Here is a 17,613-nt window from a genome sequence, read left to right as displayed (position 1 = left end):
TAATTGTTTATCCATGCTTCGTATACACGATGGTCGTGATTATTGTCATAATTAGTAATCGCATCCAAAAAATACAATGATTTTTTAACTTATTTATCTAAGATTTTTTTTATGAAAATACGGAACGAGACGAGCAGGACGTTCAGCTGATGGTAATTGATACGCCCTGCTTATTACAATGCAGTGCCGCTCTGGATTCTTGAAAAGCCCAAAAATTCTGAGGAGCACTAAAATTGTGCTCGTCACCTTGAGACATAATGTGTTAATTTCATTTGCCCAGTAATTTCACTAGCTACGGTGCCCTTCAGACCGAAACACAGTTATGCTTACACATTACTGCTTCACGGCAGAAAGAGACGCTGTTGTGGTACCTAATCTAGCCGGCAGAATGTGCAAAAGAGCCTCCCACTGGTAGAATCTTCCATCTAAGAACTTATAATCAGAATTTAAATTATTTATAAAAGATACACTTACTTTAGGATGATCCCGGACCGGTACGACAACCCTCACACACACCTTCACTGGTTTGTCTCTCGTGATGTCCAGCATTCGTCTCTCGCTCCTCCATTCACCTTCAAACAAACAGAATATCTTTCTTTAATTATTCGCCAAGTTTTTCCCAAAGAAATAGAGTAGGTATGTTTGATTTCATAGAGGAGTAGAGTCAGCATCTTTAATTACAAAAATAACAAAGGAAGACTAAGAATTGGGACATCGGGTAATTGTGACAGATCTCAGTGGATATTAAAATGTATTATAATTAATGAAGTATTATAGTAAAAAATCTCAATACCACATTCAATTTTTTTATTCAAAATAGGATTTAGACTCGCTTATTGAAAGACAAAAACTACTACCTATTCAAAATAGACTGCCTCAGACCTGAGACGAACGGGCGCAAGAAACTCAGCGGGCTTTTTTTATACAAACTATGGATTACAATGTAATATACCGTACAATAAACATTTACAATTAAAGGGCCTGAGGGTGTTCGCTTCATTCTCAGTCTGTGGTGCCATCAAGAAAATCGTTTATGCTATAGTAACCTTTCCCAAACAGAGGTTTTTTTTAACAATTCTTTTAAATTTCGTAACACATTTGTTTGCCCAATAAAAGACTTACTAACTCGACTTAACCGAGTAGGCATAACAAGTTTATGATTGTTTCTCGTGTTAACATTATGATTGTCAGTTTCTAGCAAATTCCTCAATGTGCTTATGAATATATAGAACATTATCAATAATATATTGAGAAGCAACAGTCAAAATGTTTATTTCATTAAATTTTTCTCTTATTTTTGATTATTACATTGATGCCCTGAATTAAATTTACCCTGAGAGACGGACAAACAGAAAGACTCACGAGTGATCCTGTAAGGGTTTCTGGAAACCTTATACACAGGTCTGTATGCATACAATATTACGCATCTGCAATTCAAAATTGTCATTAGAATAATTTTGAATTTGATTCCAGCCGACCCGAGAACCTCGCAAACTATATGCTGAATACATTATTTTAATGATTATTTTTCTTGGAAACAATCTTGGATTTCAAAAATGATCCCATGTCGGTTAAAGGGAAAAGGGCTTTTTTTTTCTACAAATTGATTTCTTTACAATTATTTTTGATGTCATTTCTAATATACTTTCCTAGTGTCTCTACTACAGCTTCGGAAACAAATGGCGCTCTGATAGATGAGAAGAGGCGCTCTCCCAGCAATCTTTTTTTGCGCTCTTTTTAATAAAACACACAATATTGTACTGTCATTGCTATTGCTATAAAATAATCATAATCTAGTCCCAGGATCTCGGATCACTTAGATATAAAGCTGAGGAGTAGTAGGATTTACGACAGAGCCATTTTTTAATCAAACATTTAAATTTATTTATAGATAATGCCTGAACAGTGGCTGGAAGTTTATTATAAAAGTGTATTATACATTTACCCTTAAAGCTATTATGTATCTTATGATTAATAATATATACATTCCACAGCTCTTCGTAACACTCCCCGTGATAAATGCGGTAGAAGACACACAATGAAGCGACTTCTCTACGCAACGCCAAGTGATCCAGCCGTTCACAGAGCACTGGGTCCCCCACAGTTCGAGCTGCTCTACGTTGCACGCGGTCAAATGGGTCGAACTGATACTGGGGTGCGCCAGACCAGAGATGTCAGCAATACTCCATGTGTGGCCGGACCTGCGCTTTGTAGAGCGCTAGTATGTGGGCCGGCTTGAAGTATTGCCGTGCTCTATTAATGACGCCCAGTTTCTTTGAAGCCAATTTGGCTTTGCCCTCCAGATCACCAAGAAATAGGCAATCGCTCGAGATTTCGAGACCCAGTATTCAGATACTAGGCGAGGCTTTGAGGGAAGTGTTGTCGAAGAGCGGTGATACGAAGCTTGGGGAAAAACATCCATATTATTGTAATGGGGTGAAAAATCAAATAAAAATAAGCACAAAACTTGAATACCTCCGTCTTTAGTCGGTTTATGTAGAATTTTCAACTTAGACTCTGCAAACAAACTAAATTGCTTATCCAAACCAATTAGAACATAAATCAATGATATAATTATTGCTGATTGGTTAATTAAAACAAGCTCAATAGACAACGCAAACCCAACTCACCCCTATTTAACTTAGGACCAGCCGAGCACTCAGCAAACATTACATAGCGCACGAACTAACAGCTTGACCAGACCGTTAGAGGCTGCCAAATCAAATAATCTGGTGTTTGTGTTATGCTTCGGAACGAGTTACAGCCTGAAGCGAGAACTTTTGTGTAGCACTGAGCTGTTCTGAAAGACTCAGACGAGTAACTCGCCTTTCTATATATATTATATTTGATTCATTAGTTTCAGTGGTTTCTTGATTTTATAAAATATTCTAGAATTAGTATGTATCTCTAAGCATTACTTTCTGATTGAGTTTAACATGGGCACATACTGGTTAAAAAAGAATAGGAAATTGGTTGACCCTAAAGGCCATCCTTGCAACTTCCCGGAAATCGTTTGACCCTATAGGCCATCCCTGTAACTTCCCGCTAATTGCACACCTAACCGTAGTTATGACGGTTTTTAGCTCTTCGAAAATATAATTTGTGTAGTTTTAAAAATAGTTGGCTATGTTTCTATGATTTTTGGTCTATTCGAGCTCAAAAGTCTGGTAAAAGTATAATAAAACACTATTTCTTTCATTTTCAAACGGCAATAACTTTTGAATGTATCAACCGATTTCTCACGCGATTGGCGACATTTAAAGAGTTTCTATATTTGATAACTCACGAACAAATCAACTGATTTGACCGGCTTGGTTGGCTATCAACGCGGATCTTTGATGTTATTATTGTTAAAGTTATTCCAAAATAAAAAAACATATTAAAAAATTCATAGTATTTTTACTCAGGGAAGCTTCCTAGGATCTTAAAACATTGAAGCCCAAGCGAATTGTGCGAGTTTGCCTTGGTAAACACCGAAGCAAAGCACAAAGAGTACCACGAACACCGACGAATACCAACAATAACGTGTCAGCACTTATATAATAATTTTAAGATGTGCATTGTGCATGAAGCTCTAAAGTGCATATGAGGTCCTGGTACATGTTGCTAGGATGACACATGATTTCAATCGCTATGAAAAACATTACTGTCACCGCTACCATATTTATTTTCACCTGGTATCTATGTAGTGTTACGTCGTGTGCACTACGTCAGAATATATTAAGGTACACTCGCGTCATACATAAGACAATCTCTTCTTCAACTATGATCGCCTGGTATTATTCTAATTATTGAAGTAAAATTTCTTTAGGCGCGACTTGGGGGTAACTCAGATTTTTTTTCTGACGGAAGTAACGCTCAGTACAAAAGTCAATCGAAAGAATTTTTTAAGCCGTTATAATTTAATGGTTTCAAAAATATTTTAAGTTGCTCAGTAATATTTTTTAACAATCTCCAAGTGTTTTATTGTATATTTATTACTACTATTGCAATAAATAATCCTATTAATATTATAAATGTGAAAGTTTGTATGTCTGGATGTATGTTTGTGCTTCTTTAACGCAAAAACTACCGAGTAGATGTTGATGAAACTTTACAACAATATAGCTTACACACCAGAATAACACATAGGCTATTATTTATAACTATCCCGTGAATTATACTTTATATGGCAAAACAACGTTTGCCGTGTCAGCTAGTATATTACAAGTTTTCAGAAATTTTCTGACATTCGTTAATTTGTTCATGGTTTTTATTTTTCGTTTCCATTATTAGGATAGGCTAAGGGTTCGAGCCCATACAGCCATATTTGTTAATATTCAATAACAACGCCATATTTATATTATGTGCTAATAATAATATAACCTTCAATTTCTTATTATCAATTATTTTATTAATGAGTGAAAATTTTAAAATGTGCGAATGGACAATGAACTGAATTATAAATAGAATATATAATGAAAATAATAATCAGTCAAATAAAATGGCGGAATCCCAGGAACATTTTACTCATTCATCATTAAATAAGAATAAAAGAGAAAATCAAGAACCTAATTATGACCTGACCTGTAAAAAGTGTAAGTGTTTATATTCTGATGTATAATATCAATAATATTATATCTTCGATTTTATCGATCTTATAATATCTTCGAGCTCAAAAGTCTGAAAAAAGTATAATAAAACACTATTTCTTTAATTTTCAAACGGCAAAACTTTTGAATGTATCAACCGATTTCTCACGCGGTTGGCGACATTTAAAGAGTTTCTATATTTGATAAATCACGAACAAATCAACTGATTTTGACCGGCTTGGTTGGCTATCAACGTGGATCTTTGATGTTATTATTGTTAAAGTTATTCCAAAAAAACACATATTAAAAAAAATCATAGTTTTTTTAGTCAGGGAAGTTTCCTAGGATCTTAAAACATTGAAGCCCAAGCGAACTGTGCGAGTTTGCCTTGGTAAACACCGAAGCAAAGCACAAAGAGCACCACGAACACCGACGAATACCAACAATAACGTGTCAGCACTTATATAATAATTTTAAGATGTGCATTGTGCATGAAGCTCTAAAGTGCATATGAGGTCCTGGTACATGTTGCTAGGATGACACATGATTTCAATCGCTATGAAAGACATTACTGTCACCGCTACCATATTTATTTTCACCTGGTATCTATGTAGTGTTACGTCGTGTGCACTACGTCAGAATATATTAAGGTACACTCACGTCATACATAAGACAATCTCTTCTTCAACTATGATCGCCTGGTACACTGTACACAGTGTTTTGGTACCTGTGTGTGTATAATTTGTCCTTTCTTATATTCTCCCACGTTAAATCTTATGAACTCATGTGTCTGTCCTAATCCTATACATTTACCTGTATGTGTTTCTATCGTCTCGATTTTTCGTTTCATCGAGTTTCAAATCACAACGATTCAAGAAGTTCACTTCATTGTCGAAAGAAAAATAATGATTAATAGTCAAACAGTAATCGGACAGAGTAACACTCAAACTCGACAACGTTTGAAGCGCAAAAGAGAGTAACGCTATTGAGACATCACCTTTTTTAAATATCCTCCCACTCTTCTTTCATTTTGTATTTGTACAGTATTTAGATAGATTTATTAATAGCACGTTGCGTCATTGTGCATAGGCGCCTATTTAAAATAAACAACTGCTCAATAATTGATCACTAAGACATTATATATAGGCACGGACGAGTAAAAAAAGAAGGACTCCGTGTCACCTTACAAAACAGTGAAGCAACAAAACACGCCGGTTAACGTGTAAATACATAGCCTCACGCACACACTTACACCAATACAAGCCGATCGGCCGCCATTACGACATTTGCCGTCGTCTGTGATAGATCAGTTTGCGTATCAATAAAATATTTTAAAAATGCTGTGGTGTGTTGTGAAAACGTGTAAAACAATCTATCAGAATTTAAGAAATCGGAGTTTACAGTAATTGGGGCCATAAGGGAGAAAAATTGTGTTACTGGTATCCCCCGTAACCGCATACACACTAGCATAAAAGTGCTTCACTTGGTAATATCACAGCTATATGTAGGTAAAAAATAACTACTTTCAATTTTATTATTATTCTAATGAAGAATCTAAATCGATACACCGATTCTAAAAAGCATTTAATCAATATAAATTCCTTTAAATGTAAAACAATTTAATTTAAGTCCCGTGGTTTTACTGCGTCGTGTCCAGGTGTCAGGAATATATAAATATTTAAATCCCGACAGACGCCGAGCCACTATGACCGCTTCAAATGGGATAGCCGTGTCGTGCCGATCGACTTAACATTCATGATTGAAATTTGTTCGAACTTTATAATGTCAAATAAATACTTAATAAAAAAATATTATATATATTTGTACAGCCAGAAAAAAATGTGAATTACAACAATATTCTAGATATATATAAGAGCAATAGTTTACCCGAGACCAAACGATGGCATGAAAGGTGTTCATAAACCTATTACAGGATATTATGTTTTTGCAGATTACATAGCTGTCTATAAAACTTGGCACAAAAATATCATAAACGGACCAAGTACATAGTAAAATTATCTTGATTCCGAAGTCCATGCATCAAGATGAAGGTGAGATATTTAGTTTTTAAACCAATTTATATAACAATTTGAATAAGTAAAATTTGAATACGTTAAAAGGCTCCTGTTTCCAATAATTGATTTCTGGTATTGAATACTAACTTGTTGAGTTCATTAATAATAATGTCATAAATATGATTTTTAAAATATTTTGTATGATGTCCGTACAAAACATGTTGTAAAACACATAAATTACTACCCGGGGCGAATAAGGAACAAAAAGTGGGGCGAAACATGAATAAAATAATAAATGATTAATTATTCTTATTTTCGAGACGAAACAGGAATAAAATCTGGGGCGAAACAAGAATTTTTTGTGTGGGGCGAAATTTTACGGGGCGAAACAGGAACAAATCGCTTTAAGTTTCCTCTCAATTCCTTTCAATTCTTCCATTTGTTGACTTTACCGATACCGTGTTTTGTTAAAAAGGAAAAATGTGTGGTTTGTTTGTTAAACTTAAAATAATGTTTGTCATGAATGATTAGTTTGAACTGGAGGTTTCTTATTTCGAAATTTTTTATTACGACGCGAAGTACGTACGGCTTCGCTCACTGTCCAGTGTCCTCCAGTGAATGAATGATCGGCGAAAAATGTATAGGAAAATAAATAAGATTGCTAGTTGGAACACAATACAACCTAAAACTTATGACTTATTACTTTATAATCTATACAACAGCCTGCTTCAATTAACTTTTGGGTGTTGTTTGAACCCTTTGAACCTGTTTGAAACCCTTAAACAAAGCCGCCCCTATCTTCTGTAGTTGATGATATCGTAAAACTATGCTTACAATGACATATTAAAACAATTGGCCTCGGTTAACTCGTATTGTACTGGTACACTTAATATTTTGGTTAAACCTAGTCCATCAGAATTTGCCGTAACATATTAGAAAGAAAGAATTTTTTTTATGACGTTAAAGTATAGTACAACTAAAAAAAAAGACTTATAAATTAAAACTTAAAAAATGTAACGTAAACAAAATTATGGAATATTATTTTCTATATGTCACAAAGTGTTCCCAATTGAGCATATTTGCTGGTTTGAAAACCAGCGCTGGTGTTTCGTTGGGCCATCTGGTAACGTCGCCTTAAAGATAATATGAAATAAAATAATAACTGATTATAGGTAACCTTAAACTATTCAAAAACAAAGAAAGAAAAAAGAACAGTGAAATAATTAACTTACAGTTAATTATTTTAATTATTTTTAACATCGCAGTGCATCTCGGTCTGTGACAACGAGTGGTCTAATTTAGATTTAAGATTTACTTATTAATATAGGTGATTCTGGTTAGGCGATTTAATTAATAATGTATACCATAAGCTCTGTCATTTCAATTAACAGGTATTTTGATGTTCATTTACTCCTTATACTGTATTTCTGTTACTGTCATTATTATTATTATTATTTGTTGAATTTAGGTTGCTATCGTTTACGAGTATTTCATTAAAAATGCTACAATTCCAGATAAGGATTTAGTGACAAACGTAACAAAAACTTTGAAATACGGACACGACCTTCATAAATGAAAAATGCGTCCAAAAAGATGTATTAGTTATTGAAATAATAATAATTGATTTAAATAATTATTCTAAAGCGGTTTTGATTTTTTCACCGATAAATTAAGAATAGCAACGTCTAGATGACCTTTAACCATAACTGACTATTATCACAAGAAAGTAATATATATACGTACGAACACTCTTTTGCAAAAAAAGAACGGGCACCTATCTAGGTGCTTGTGGTAGGTATCTATAAATAACCTGTTTGACTGTTTAAGATGCCTCTTCAGATTATTTCATATTTCTAAGAAGCCTAAAGTAGTATTTATCTAAAGTATTATGATGTATCATCATTAAGTAATAAGTAGTTTCTGTCAAATTCGTCATTACATTTTCCAGAGTCTAAACGGCTAATTGCGTATCTGTTCATTAAATAAAAGAGCAGGGTAAAAACGTAAGTCTTAAATTAAAAATTAAAAGAATAAGTTTAATATCCAAGTGTGGCGTTTTTCTAAAATGACAGCCTGTATTCGTCCGTGCGTGCTATCGATGCTATCTATATATATAAAAATGAATTGCTGTTCGTTAGTCTCGCTAAAACTCGAGAACGGCTGGACCGATTTGGCAAATTTTGGTCTTGCATTATTTGTGGAAGTCCAGAGAAGGTTTGAAAGGTGAAAAAATAGGAAAATGCTGCTAAATTAAATAAAAACGACAAATTTTTTTTTCCTTTGATGTGTCTATACATAATTTCTATGAGAGAATTTATTGACGCACGGTTTGACAGTTCTGCTGTGAAACAATTTCATTACGACAGCAGGGTACATATTTTACGAAGTAATTTTTGATGTTATGATATATTATTGACAAATTCATATAAAAACATTATTTTATTTATTATATACAGAACAACGTCGTTCGGGTCAGCTAGTTCTTAATAATTGTTTCGTGTGGAATACGCTCCCACTGCGCAGCAATTACATTCCTTAGTTCCCTGATGTTTTTGGGAGCGGGCTGCACCGATATTACTCTTTGTTTTAGAGCATCTCAAATGTGCTCTGTGGGATTGAAGTCAAGACTTCGCGCTGACCAATCCAAACGACGAATCCCTACCTCTTGAATATACGCTTCCACATCGCCAGCACGGTGAGCGCGAGCATTATCGTCCATAAAAATCAAATTTTCTCCAAGAACCGTTAGTGCGGATTGTACGTACGGACTTCTAATATGTACCGGTATGCATTCAAAGTGACGTTTACTATGAAGACTTACTCCGTACGGTCCAATACATTAATCGTTGCCCAAACTACGCCTCACATAACTAAGCCTCCACCAAAAGGGCCTATTTCTTCAAAGCAAACTTCTGCGAAGCGTTCCCCTTGCCTTCGCGTCATTTAGTGATTTTCTGGTTTCATCCAAGAATAATACTGTACCAGTCATCTTGATTCCGGTTTAGCAACTCTTTGCTCGCGGATTCATTTAAGGCTACGGGCTCGACGGCGACTGTATATATTAGCAGCGATAAGCCTCCTCTTTGGACACGTCTCATTTCGATTTAGGTAACTAAAACAAAATGTAATGAATAAACTATTACATTTATTCAATCTACAACTAGGCCAGAATAACCCCCTCATCACTTTCTTTTATCGAAATAATCCCCTGCTAGCGGCAAAACACGGCAAACGCGCGGTACTTGTCAAAGAAAAGCCGAAAAACCAATAAACTCGCAATTTTGAATAATTATTAGTTTTTTCATTGACATTTTTGTAAATAGTTTCCCACCATCTCTCGATGTTTGCTGAGGTTGTCATCACTAGTTTTAGTACCACAGACTCTCGCTACATGGCCAACAGCGCCAAAATGGCGAATATCGAGCAGGCACAAAAGCACTTTGATAGCCGCCAGTCCAGTGGTTTATAATAGAGGTCAGCGCCTTATAACATATGAATCATAAGTAATGCTCTTTGGTCAGTTTTTTTTAAATAAGGGACGAGGCGATCAGTACGTTCAGCTGATATTAATTGATACGCCCTACCCACTACAATGCATTGCCGCTCAGGATTCTTGAAAAACCCAAATATTCTGAGCGGCACTATAATTGCGCTCGTAACCTTGAGATAAGATGACTTGACATAAGATGTTACTGCTACACGGCGCCGTTGTGATGCCCATAATCTAGCCGGCTTCCTGTGCAAAGGAGCCTCCCACTGGTCAGTTGACAATCACAACTCGTAATTGATCAGGTTGTAAACAAAAATTGATTTTCATAAAAATTACATTTTGTTTTAGTTACCTACATCAATAAATAAAGCAAATCTGTGAATATATCGGATTTTTTTCTCGAGATCGACTCAAAACGCACTCGCGATCGACAGGTCGATCGGGATCGACCGTTTGAACACCCCTGCACTATGGTATTAGTATGGACCTAAATATACGTATTGTGTAAACTCAGTACAAAAAGCCTCGCATGCTTCAATACAATTATCAGACGCAAAGCTATTTTCGAATAATTCTAGTACTTCTGCAATATAAGTGGACATTATATTACCATTCATCAAGATTAATGACATGTAATTCACATTGCTGCAATATGAGTTTGATGGACGAGTAAATGAGTCGTGTTGGCACAACTTCTAAATTATATTAATATATATATACCTACTTTGAACTATCGGGAAAATTATTACGCTTTTTTTATGTTCTTGTTTTTTTTTTATGAAAATAAGGGACAAGACGAGCAGGAGGTTCAGCTGGTGGTAATTGATACGCGCTACCCATTACAATGCAGTGCCACTCAGGATTCTTCAAAATACCAAAACTTTTGAGCGGCACTACAACTGCGCTCGTCACCTTGAGACATAAGATGTTAAGTCTCATTTGCCCAGTAATTTCACTAGCTACGGCTAAATTTTGCCTATTTTAGTTTCTGTCATTCTATGTACAAGTACCTACCTATTGATATAATTATTAGAAATTTAGGTATTGCAAAAGAATTAAAATAAAACAATTTTAACACTAGTGCTATAATTATTTGGATTCTTAACGAGGTAGACAGTGCCTAATACCCTATATGGAATGCACGCCCCTGCTACAAACCTACCAGTGGGAGGCTCCTATGCAAAGGATGCCAGCTAGATTATGGGTACCACAACGGTGCCTATTTCTGGTTTGAAGGAGAAATATGTACACATTATTGTGTTTCGGTCTGAAGGGTGCCGTAGCTAGTGAAATTGCTTGGCAAATAAGACTTAACATCTTATGTATCAAAGTGGCGAGCGCAATTGTAGTGCCGCTCTGTTTTTTTGAGTTTTTCAACAAGCGGCACTGCATCGTAATGAACAGGGTGTATCAATTACCTTGCTGTCTGTCCCTTATTGACATAAAAAAGATATGAGTTAACGTGATGGATGCTTGCTAAATGATCGGGATCGAATCTCAGTATATTGAGTAGGTCTGAGAATCGGCCAACATCTATTTTTCATACCCCTAAATGTTAAGGGTGGTCCACACAATATTATTTTTTTATTATTATGATTTTTTTTTAAATTTGTTTGATTATGAGTCGGCATTAAAAATAACATACAACTTAAAATTTTCACCCGTCTACGATCAACAGTTACTTTTGTATCGCGATTTTAATATCAGCAATACAACGTTTGCTGGGTCAGCTAGTAATATTATATTGTATTAGATAGGTAAGTATCCATTGTTAATCTGTGGTTTTATTTTTAGCATCTCAACAAAAACTCATGCGTTATGCTCGGGAACAAGCGCTGTTTATAGTGATTAAGAAGTACAATGAAATATTTTGGATTCCTCCTACATAATGTAATACGGCTACTATTTTAAAAACATATTTCGTAGCAAATTTCAATTGTGTGTGAAAACTCTCTTTAGTGCAGTGAACCACAGAACAGGTAAAAGACATCAGTGAACGCATATGCTACATGTCGTACTCTTGCGCAACTATTTTTATAAAACATTACGCGGTCCTTCCGCGGTGGGGTCGTTGACCCGCATCGCCCGGCTAGTGTCTCAGCCATGCCCGCGTCGAATGTATATCTACCGCTATAGATAAATACGTTTGAGTGATTTTTGCCTAAAGTGTTGGGAAAACCTCGCCTTAAGTGCCATAGTGATCGATTATGACGTCACGCTTCAGAAATCCATTTATACACGTATTTGAACAATAGATAACATAGACTTAGGATATACTGTAGTTTACAATGCTTGGCCAATTTTGAGTTGTCATTTACATTCAGTCATTGTTTTTGGTATATGCGTTTTCTTTGAAAGCTCCCAGACGGCTTATTTTTTCGACTCCTCCATCAAATATCGTAAATGTTTACAAAAATTTATTAAAAAACTTAACAATTTATATATTATATCCTTCCTCGACAATAACGCTATCCATTGGTAAAAACAGCATGAAAATCGGGGCAGTAGTTTTTGAGTTCCATAAACTCGGAGAAAGGCGGAGGACTTTGTTTTATAAAATGTAGTGATATCTATAATATTATATTGTGGTACTTTTTTTTTAATCTTACTAAGTAATATCAGAATATTTGTGTATTTTTGTTTCATCGCTTTTATTATTTTTTCATTAAAGCCCAACTTTTACGAAGTGGCTGTAAATGGTTAAATGCAGCAGATCGATATCCATTTATGTTATTTTTTGAATAACTTTTACCTTGAGAAATTTCACATGAGTTTTTATAAGATTTTTTTATTTTATGATAATAAGGGTCGAGAAGGGCAGGATGGTAATTGATACAATGCAGTGCCACTCAGGATTCTTGAAATACCCAAAAATTCTAAGCGGCACTACAACTGTGCTCGTCACCTTGAGACATAAGATGTCAAGTCTGATTTGCCCAGTAATTTTACTAGCAACGCGCCCTACGTACTGAAACATAGTAATGCTTACACATTACTGATTCTAATTCTTCTAATCTAGCCGGCATCCTTTGAAAAAGAGGCTCCCACAGGTTTAGCTGATTTAAAGATAAAAAAACATAAATAATTATGCATTGCTGACGTAACATACAGCCGAATGGTTAGTGACCTTGACTACTAAGCTAGAGGTCCCGTGTTCGAATTCCGGTAGGTGCAATCATTTATATGATGAATATAGATGTTTGTTTCCGAGTCATGGATGTTAATATGTATTTATGTATTTTTAAGTAAGTATATTGTATTAAATATATCGTCGTCTTGTATCCATAGTACAGGCTATGCCTAGTTTGGGGCAAGATAATTTGTGTGTAAGTGTGTCTATATTATACTACTATTCTTCTCTTTATTACAATTTCATCTTATTTTATACATTTATATATATATGAAATATTTATAAAAAACAATATTACAAATATAAATATAAAAAATAGAGTTCCGCCGGCGTTGGTTCACGACAATTCCGCCGGTGGTTAGGGCGACAGACTGAGAAACTTCCGCATGATGCGTGCCGTTCCCAAAACAGCTGCTTTCTGTAACTGACCCTTTATCCAGTTATTAAGTGAGAGCCTCTTATCATTATTATTCTTATTATTATTGTTATCATGATAGAACAATACAAAGCGTTAAAACTATCTTCTATCTTAAAATAACAGAGTTCATAATCGAAGCTACACTTGTTATTTTGCACAACAGGCTCCGATTGTTCGAACGGAGATTTTAATAGCGATTCGACGTCTAGATTTTCTAATAAACTTACGAATGTAGGTCAAAACAGCTCGGTTTATTTTATACAAGGAATACGAACTTGTAAGTGCTGGCATTACGACCAATTATATTTATTAGATACTATTCCTGTTTGATTATTATAGTATATCTATAATAATCAATCAGATTAAATTTACTTGCTTTGCTTGTACGATACAATTGTTCTAACAACGGAATGAAGGAATCTATGTAGACTGTAGAATTTATCACAGTAGCCTTACTTAAAAAAAAAACAAACAATTATGTTATAATTATATATTCTTTGTTCTTACAAAACATCTAATAACAAAAGTGTTGCAGACAGCACTCCAGCAGCACATTGAAATAATTAAAACTTTTTTTGATGAAAATAAGGGACAAGACGAGCAGGACGTTCAGCCGATGGTAATTGATACACCCTGCCCATTACAATGCAGTGCCACTCAGTACTCTTGAAGTTCCCAAAAATTCTGAGCGCTACTAAAACTGCGCTCGTCACTTCAAGACACAAGATGTCAAGTCTAATTGCCCAGTAATTTCACTAGCTACGGCGCCCTTCAGGCCGAAACACAGTAATGATTACACATAACTGCTTCACGGCAGAAATAGGCGCCGTTGTGGTACCCATAATCTAGCCGGCATCCTGTGCAAAGGAGCCTCCCACTGGTGGGATTCTACTACTATACAATGCTAAAAGTATAGAACTAGTATAGAAGAAAAGACAGCTAGTGTTTGTTACCTGCGCGTGATTTTCAACAAACGTCAATCACTGTCCAAATTATCTTCCATTTGGTCGCTTTCAAGTCTTGCTAGAGGCTGATTAGTAAAAAATCTGCTGCAATTAAATATATAATGTCACTGAATACGATGTCATCTGTCAAATATCTCGTCGAGTTCTGAGAGTCTACCTAGTTATTTTACTTGAATCAGAACTCATTTTCATTAAACACCAATTCAATGAACGAACTGAGGTGAGCGGTTGCTGAGTGCTCATTGGTAACGTTATTATCACAGCATTTTGTAATTGGTCATGTAATAATCACAGCATATTGTAATTGGTCAGGTTATAATCACAGCATATTGTAATTGGTCAGGTAATAATCACAGCATATTGTAATTGGTCATGTAATAATCACAGCATATTGTAATTGGTCAGGTAATAATCACAGCATATTGTAATTGGTCAGGTTATAATCACAGCATATTGTAATTGGTCATGTAATAATCACAACATTTTATAATTGGTCATGTAATAATCACAGCATATTGTAATTGGTCATGTAATAATCACAATATATTGTAAATGGTCAGGTTATAATCACAGCATATTGTACTTGGTCTAGTTATAATCACAACATATTGTAATTGGTAAGGTTATAATCACAGCATATTGTAATTGGTCATATAATAATCACAGCATATTGTTATTGGTCTGGTTATAATCACAGCATATTGTAATTGGTCATGTAATAATCACAGTATATTATAATTGGTCATTTAATAATCACAGCATATTGTAATTGGTCATGTAATAATCACAGCACATTGTAATTGGTCAGGTAATAATTCACAGCATATTGTAAATTATTGGTCATGTAATAATCACAGCATATTGTAATTGGTCATGTAATAATCACAACATATTGTAATTGGTCATGTAATAATCACAGCATATTGTAATTGGTCATGTAATAATCACAACATTTTGTAATTGGTCATGTAAAATTCATAAAATTTTGGAATTTGGTGAGGTTATAATCACAGCATATTGTAATTGGTCATATAATAATCACAGCATATTGTAATTGGTCTGGTTATAATCACAGCATATTGTAATAGGTCATGTAATAATCACAGTATGTTATAATTGGTCATGTAATAATCACAGTATATTATAATTGGTCATTTAATAATCACAGCATATTGTAATTGGTCATGTAATAATCACAGCACATTGTAATTGGTCAGTTAATAATTCACAGCATATTGTAAATTATTGGTCATGTAATAATCACAGCATATTGTAATTGGTCATGTAATAATCACAACATTTTGTAATTGGTCATGTAATAATTCACAACATATTGTAAATTATTGGTCATGTAATAATCACAGTATATTGTAATTGATCATGTAATAATCACAGCCAATTTGTAATTGGTCATGTAATAATCACAACATATTGTAATTGGTCATGTAATAATCACAGCATATTGTAATTGGTCATGTAATAATCACAACATATTGTAATTGGTCATGTAATAATCACAGCATATTGTAATTGGTCATGTAATAATCACAACATTTTGTAATTGGTCATGTAATAATCATAAAATTTTGTAATTGGTCAGGTTATAATCACAGCATATTGTAATTGGTCTGGTTATAATCACAGCATATTGTAATTGGTCATGTAATAATCACAGTATGTTATAATTGGTCATGTAATAATCACAGCATATTGTAATTGGTCATGTAATAATCACAGCATATTGTAATTGGTCAGGTAATAATTCACAACATATTGTAATTTTATCTGCAAATTACTCTGAACTGATTTTGGTGTAACTTTGTATAAGCATATTCTAAGATATGACTATGAAATTTCCCGAGAAATTGGGTCTGTAACCTAAATACAAGAAGATAAGTCGCGGGCAGTAATTTTATTAACATTAAAATGCATTCTGAAGTTAATCAACGTGATTTCCTGTGCTGAAAGACATATTTTCTACAGCTATAGAAAACGCAAGCATGCAAGTATAAAAAATAAGTTCTACGCAATAGTATTTTATGAATACCTGCAATATAATATGAATGACACAGGAACATTTAATATTTTATGCAGCTTAGATGCAACTACGCTTTATAAATTTTAAAGTAATGGTAACGCATAATACACTCATTTAACTGAAAACATTTTCTACAATGTCTAAATGGCAGGCAATTCATTTCAAGTAATCGCGGTGCCTTAATAAATGATCAAGATTTGTAATAATATTAAAACAAAATTGCTTCGTTGAGCTATCAATTAATGTAAAGAATAGTCGGCATTTAGAGCGTCGATGGTAAAATGGGATTTTGGACTCTTATCAAACTTAACAATCTGTTTTTCAATTTCAAATTTTGAAATAACTATCATGTTTTTAAAATCATAATAATTATTAGGTATGGTGATACAGTGAACGTAAATATTCTATGCATAGGATTATTTTATGATAATAAGGGGCGAGATGAGCAGGACGTTCAGCTGATGGTAATTGATACACACTGCCCATTACACTGTAGTACCTCTCAGGATTCTTGAAAATCCCAAAAATTTTGATTGGCACCACAATTGCGCTTGTCTCCTTTAGACATAAGATGTTAAGTTTCATTCCAGTAATTTCACTATCTACGGCACCCTTCAGACCGAAGCACAGTAATGCTTACACATTACTGCTTCCCGGCAGAAATAGGCGCCGTTGTGATAGGCCCAAAATCAATCCGGCATCCTGTGCAAATGAGCCTCCCACTGGTCGTAACTTAACAATCTGTTATCCAATTTTGGAATCATAATTATGGTTGTTTTTAAAATCATTATATTATGTATGATGTTACAGTGAAGGTAAATTCTTTGCATAGGATGACGGCTTGATACCACTGCGACACCATTGTCTTCATAAAGTATTATTTTGATTTAGCTCGTAGTAACTAGTGAGCTATTATGACTTCAAACCTTATATCTCTAAGTGAGGAGTGCGATTAGGAAGCCTTTTAGGATTCTGGATTTTTCAAA

The 17,613-nt window shown here is 34.4% G+C and overlaps 1 protein-coding gene across 4 annotated transcripts in view; it reads right to left on the bottom strand.

Annotated features, from left to right (window-relative positions):
- LOC126969930 (KH domain-containing, RNA-binding, signal transduction-associated protein 2-like) overlaps positions 1-17,613 on the bottom strand; it is a 212,448-nt gene that overhangs the window by 47,894 nt on the left and 146,941 nt on the right. For all 4 annotated transcript variants that reach the window (XM_050815566.1, XM_050815568.1, XM_050815567.1 and 1 more), the window contains exon 3: positions 475-572. In XM_050815566.1, coding sequence (XP_050671523.1) covers positions 475-572 — 98 coding nt within the window. The remainder of the gene's footprint in view (positions 1-474; positions 573-17,613) is intronic.

Source organism: Leptidea sinapis, chromosome 19 (genome assembly GCF_905404315.1).
Source record: "Leptidea sinapis chromosome 19, ilLepSina1.1, whole genome shotgun sequence".
NCBI lineage: Eukaryota > Metazoa > Arthropoda > Insecta > Lepidoptera > Pieridae > Leptidea > Leptidea sinapis.
This window is presented reverse-complemented; position numbering and strand designations above follow the sequence as displayed.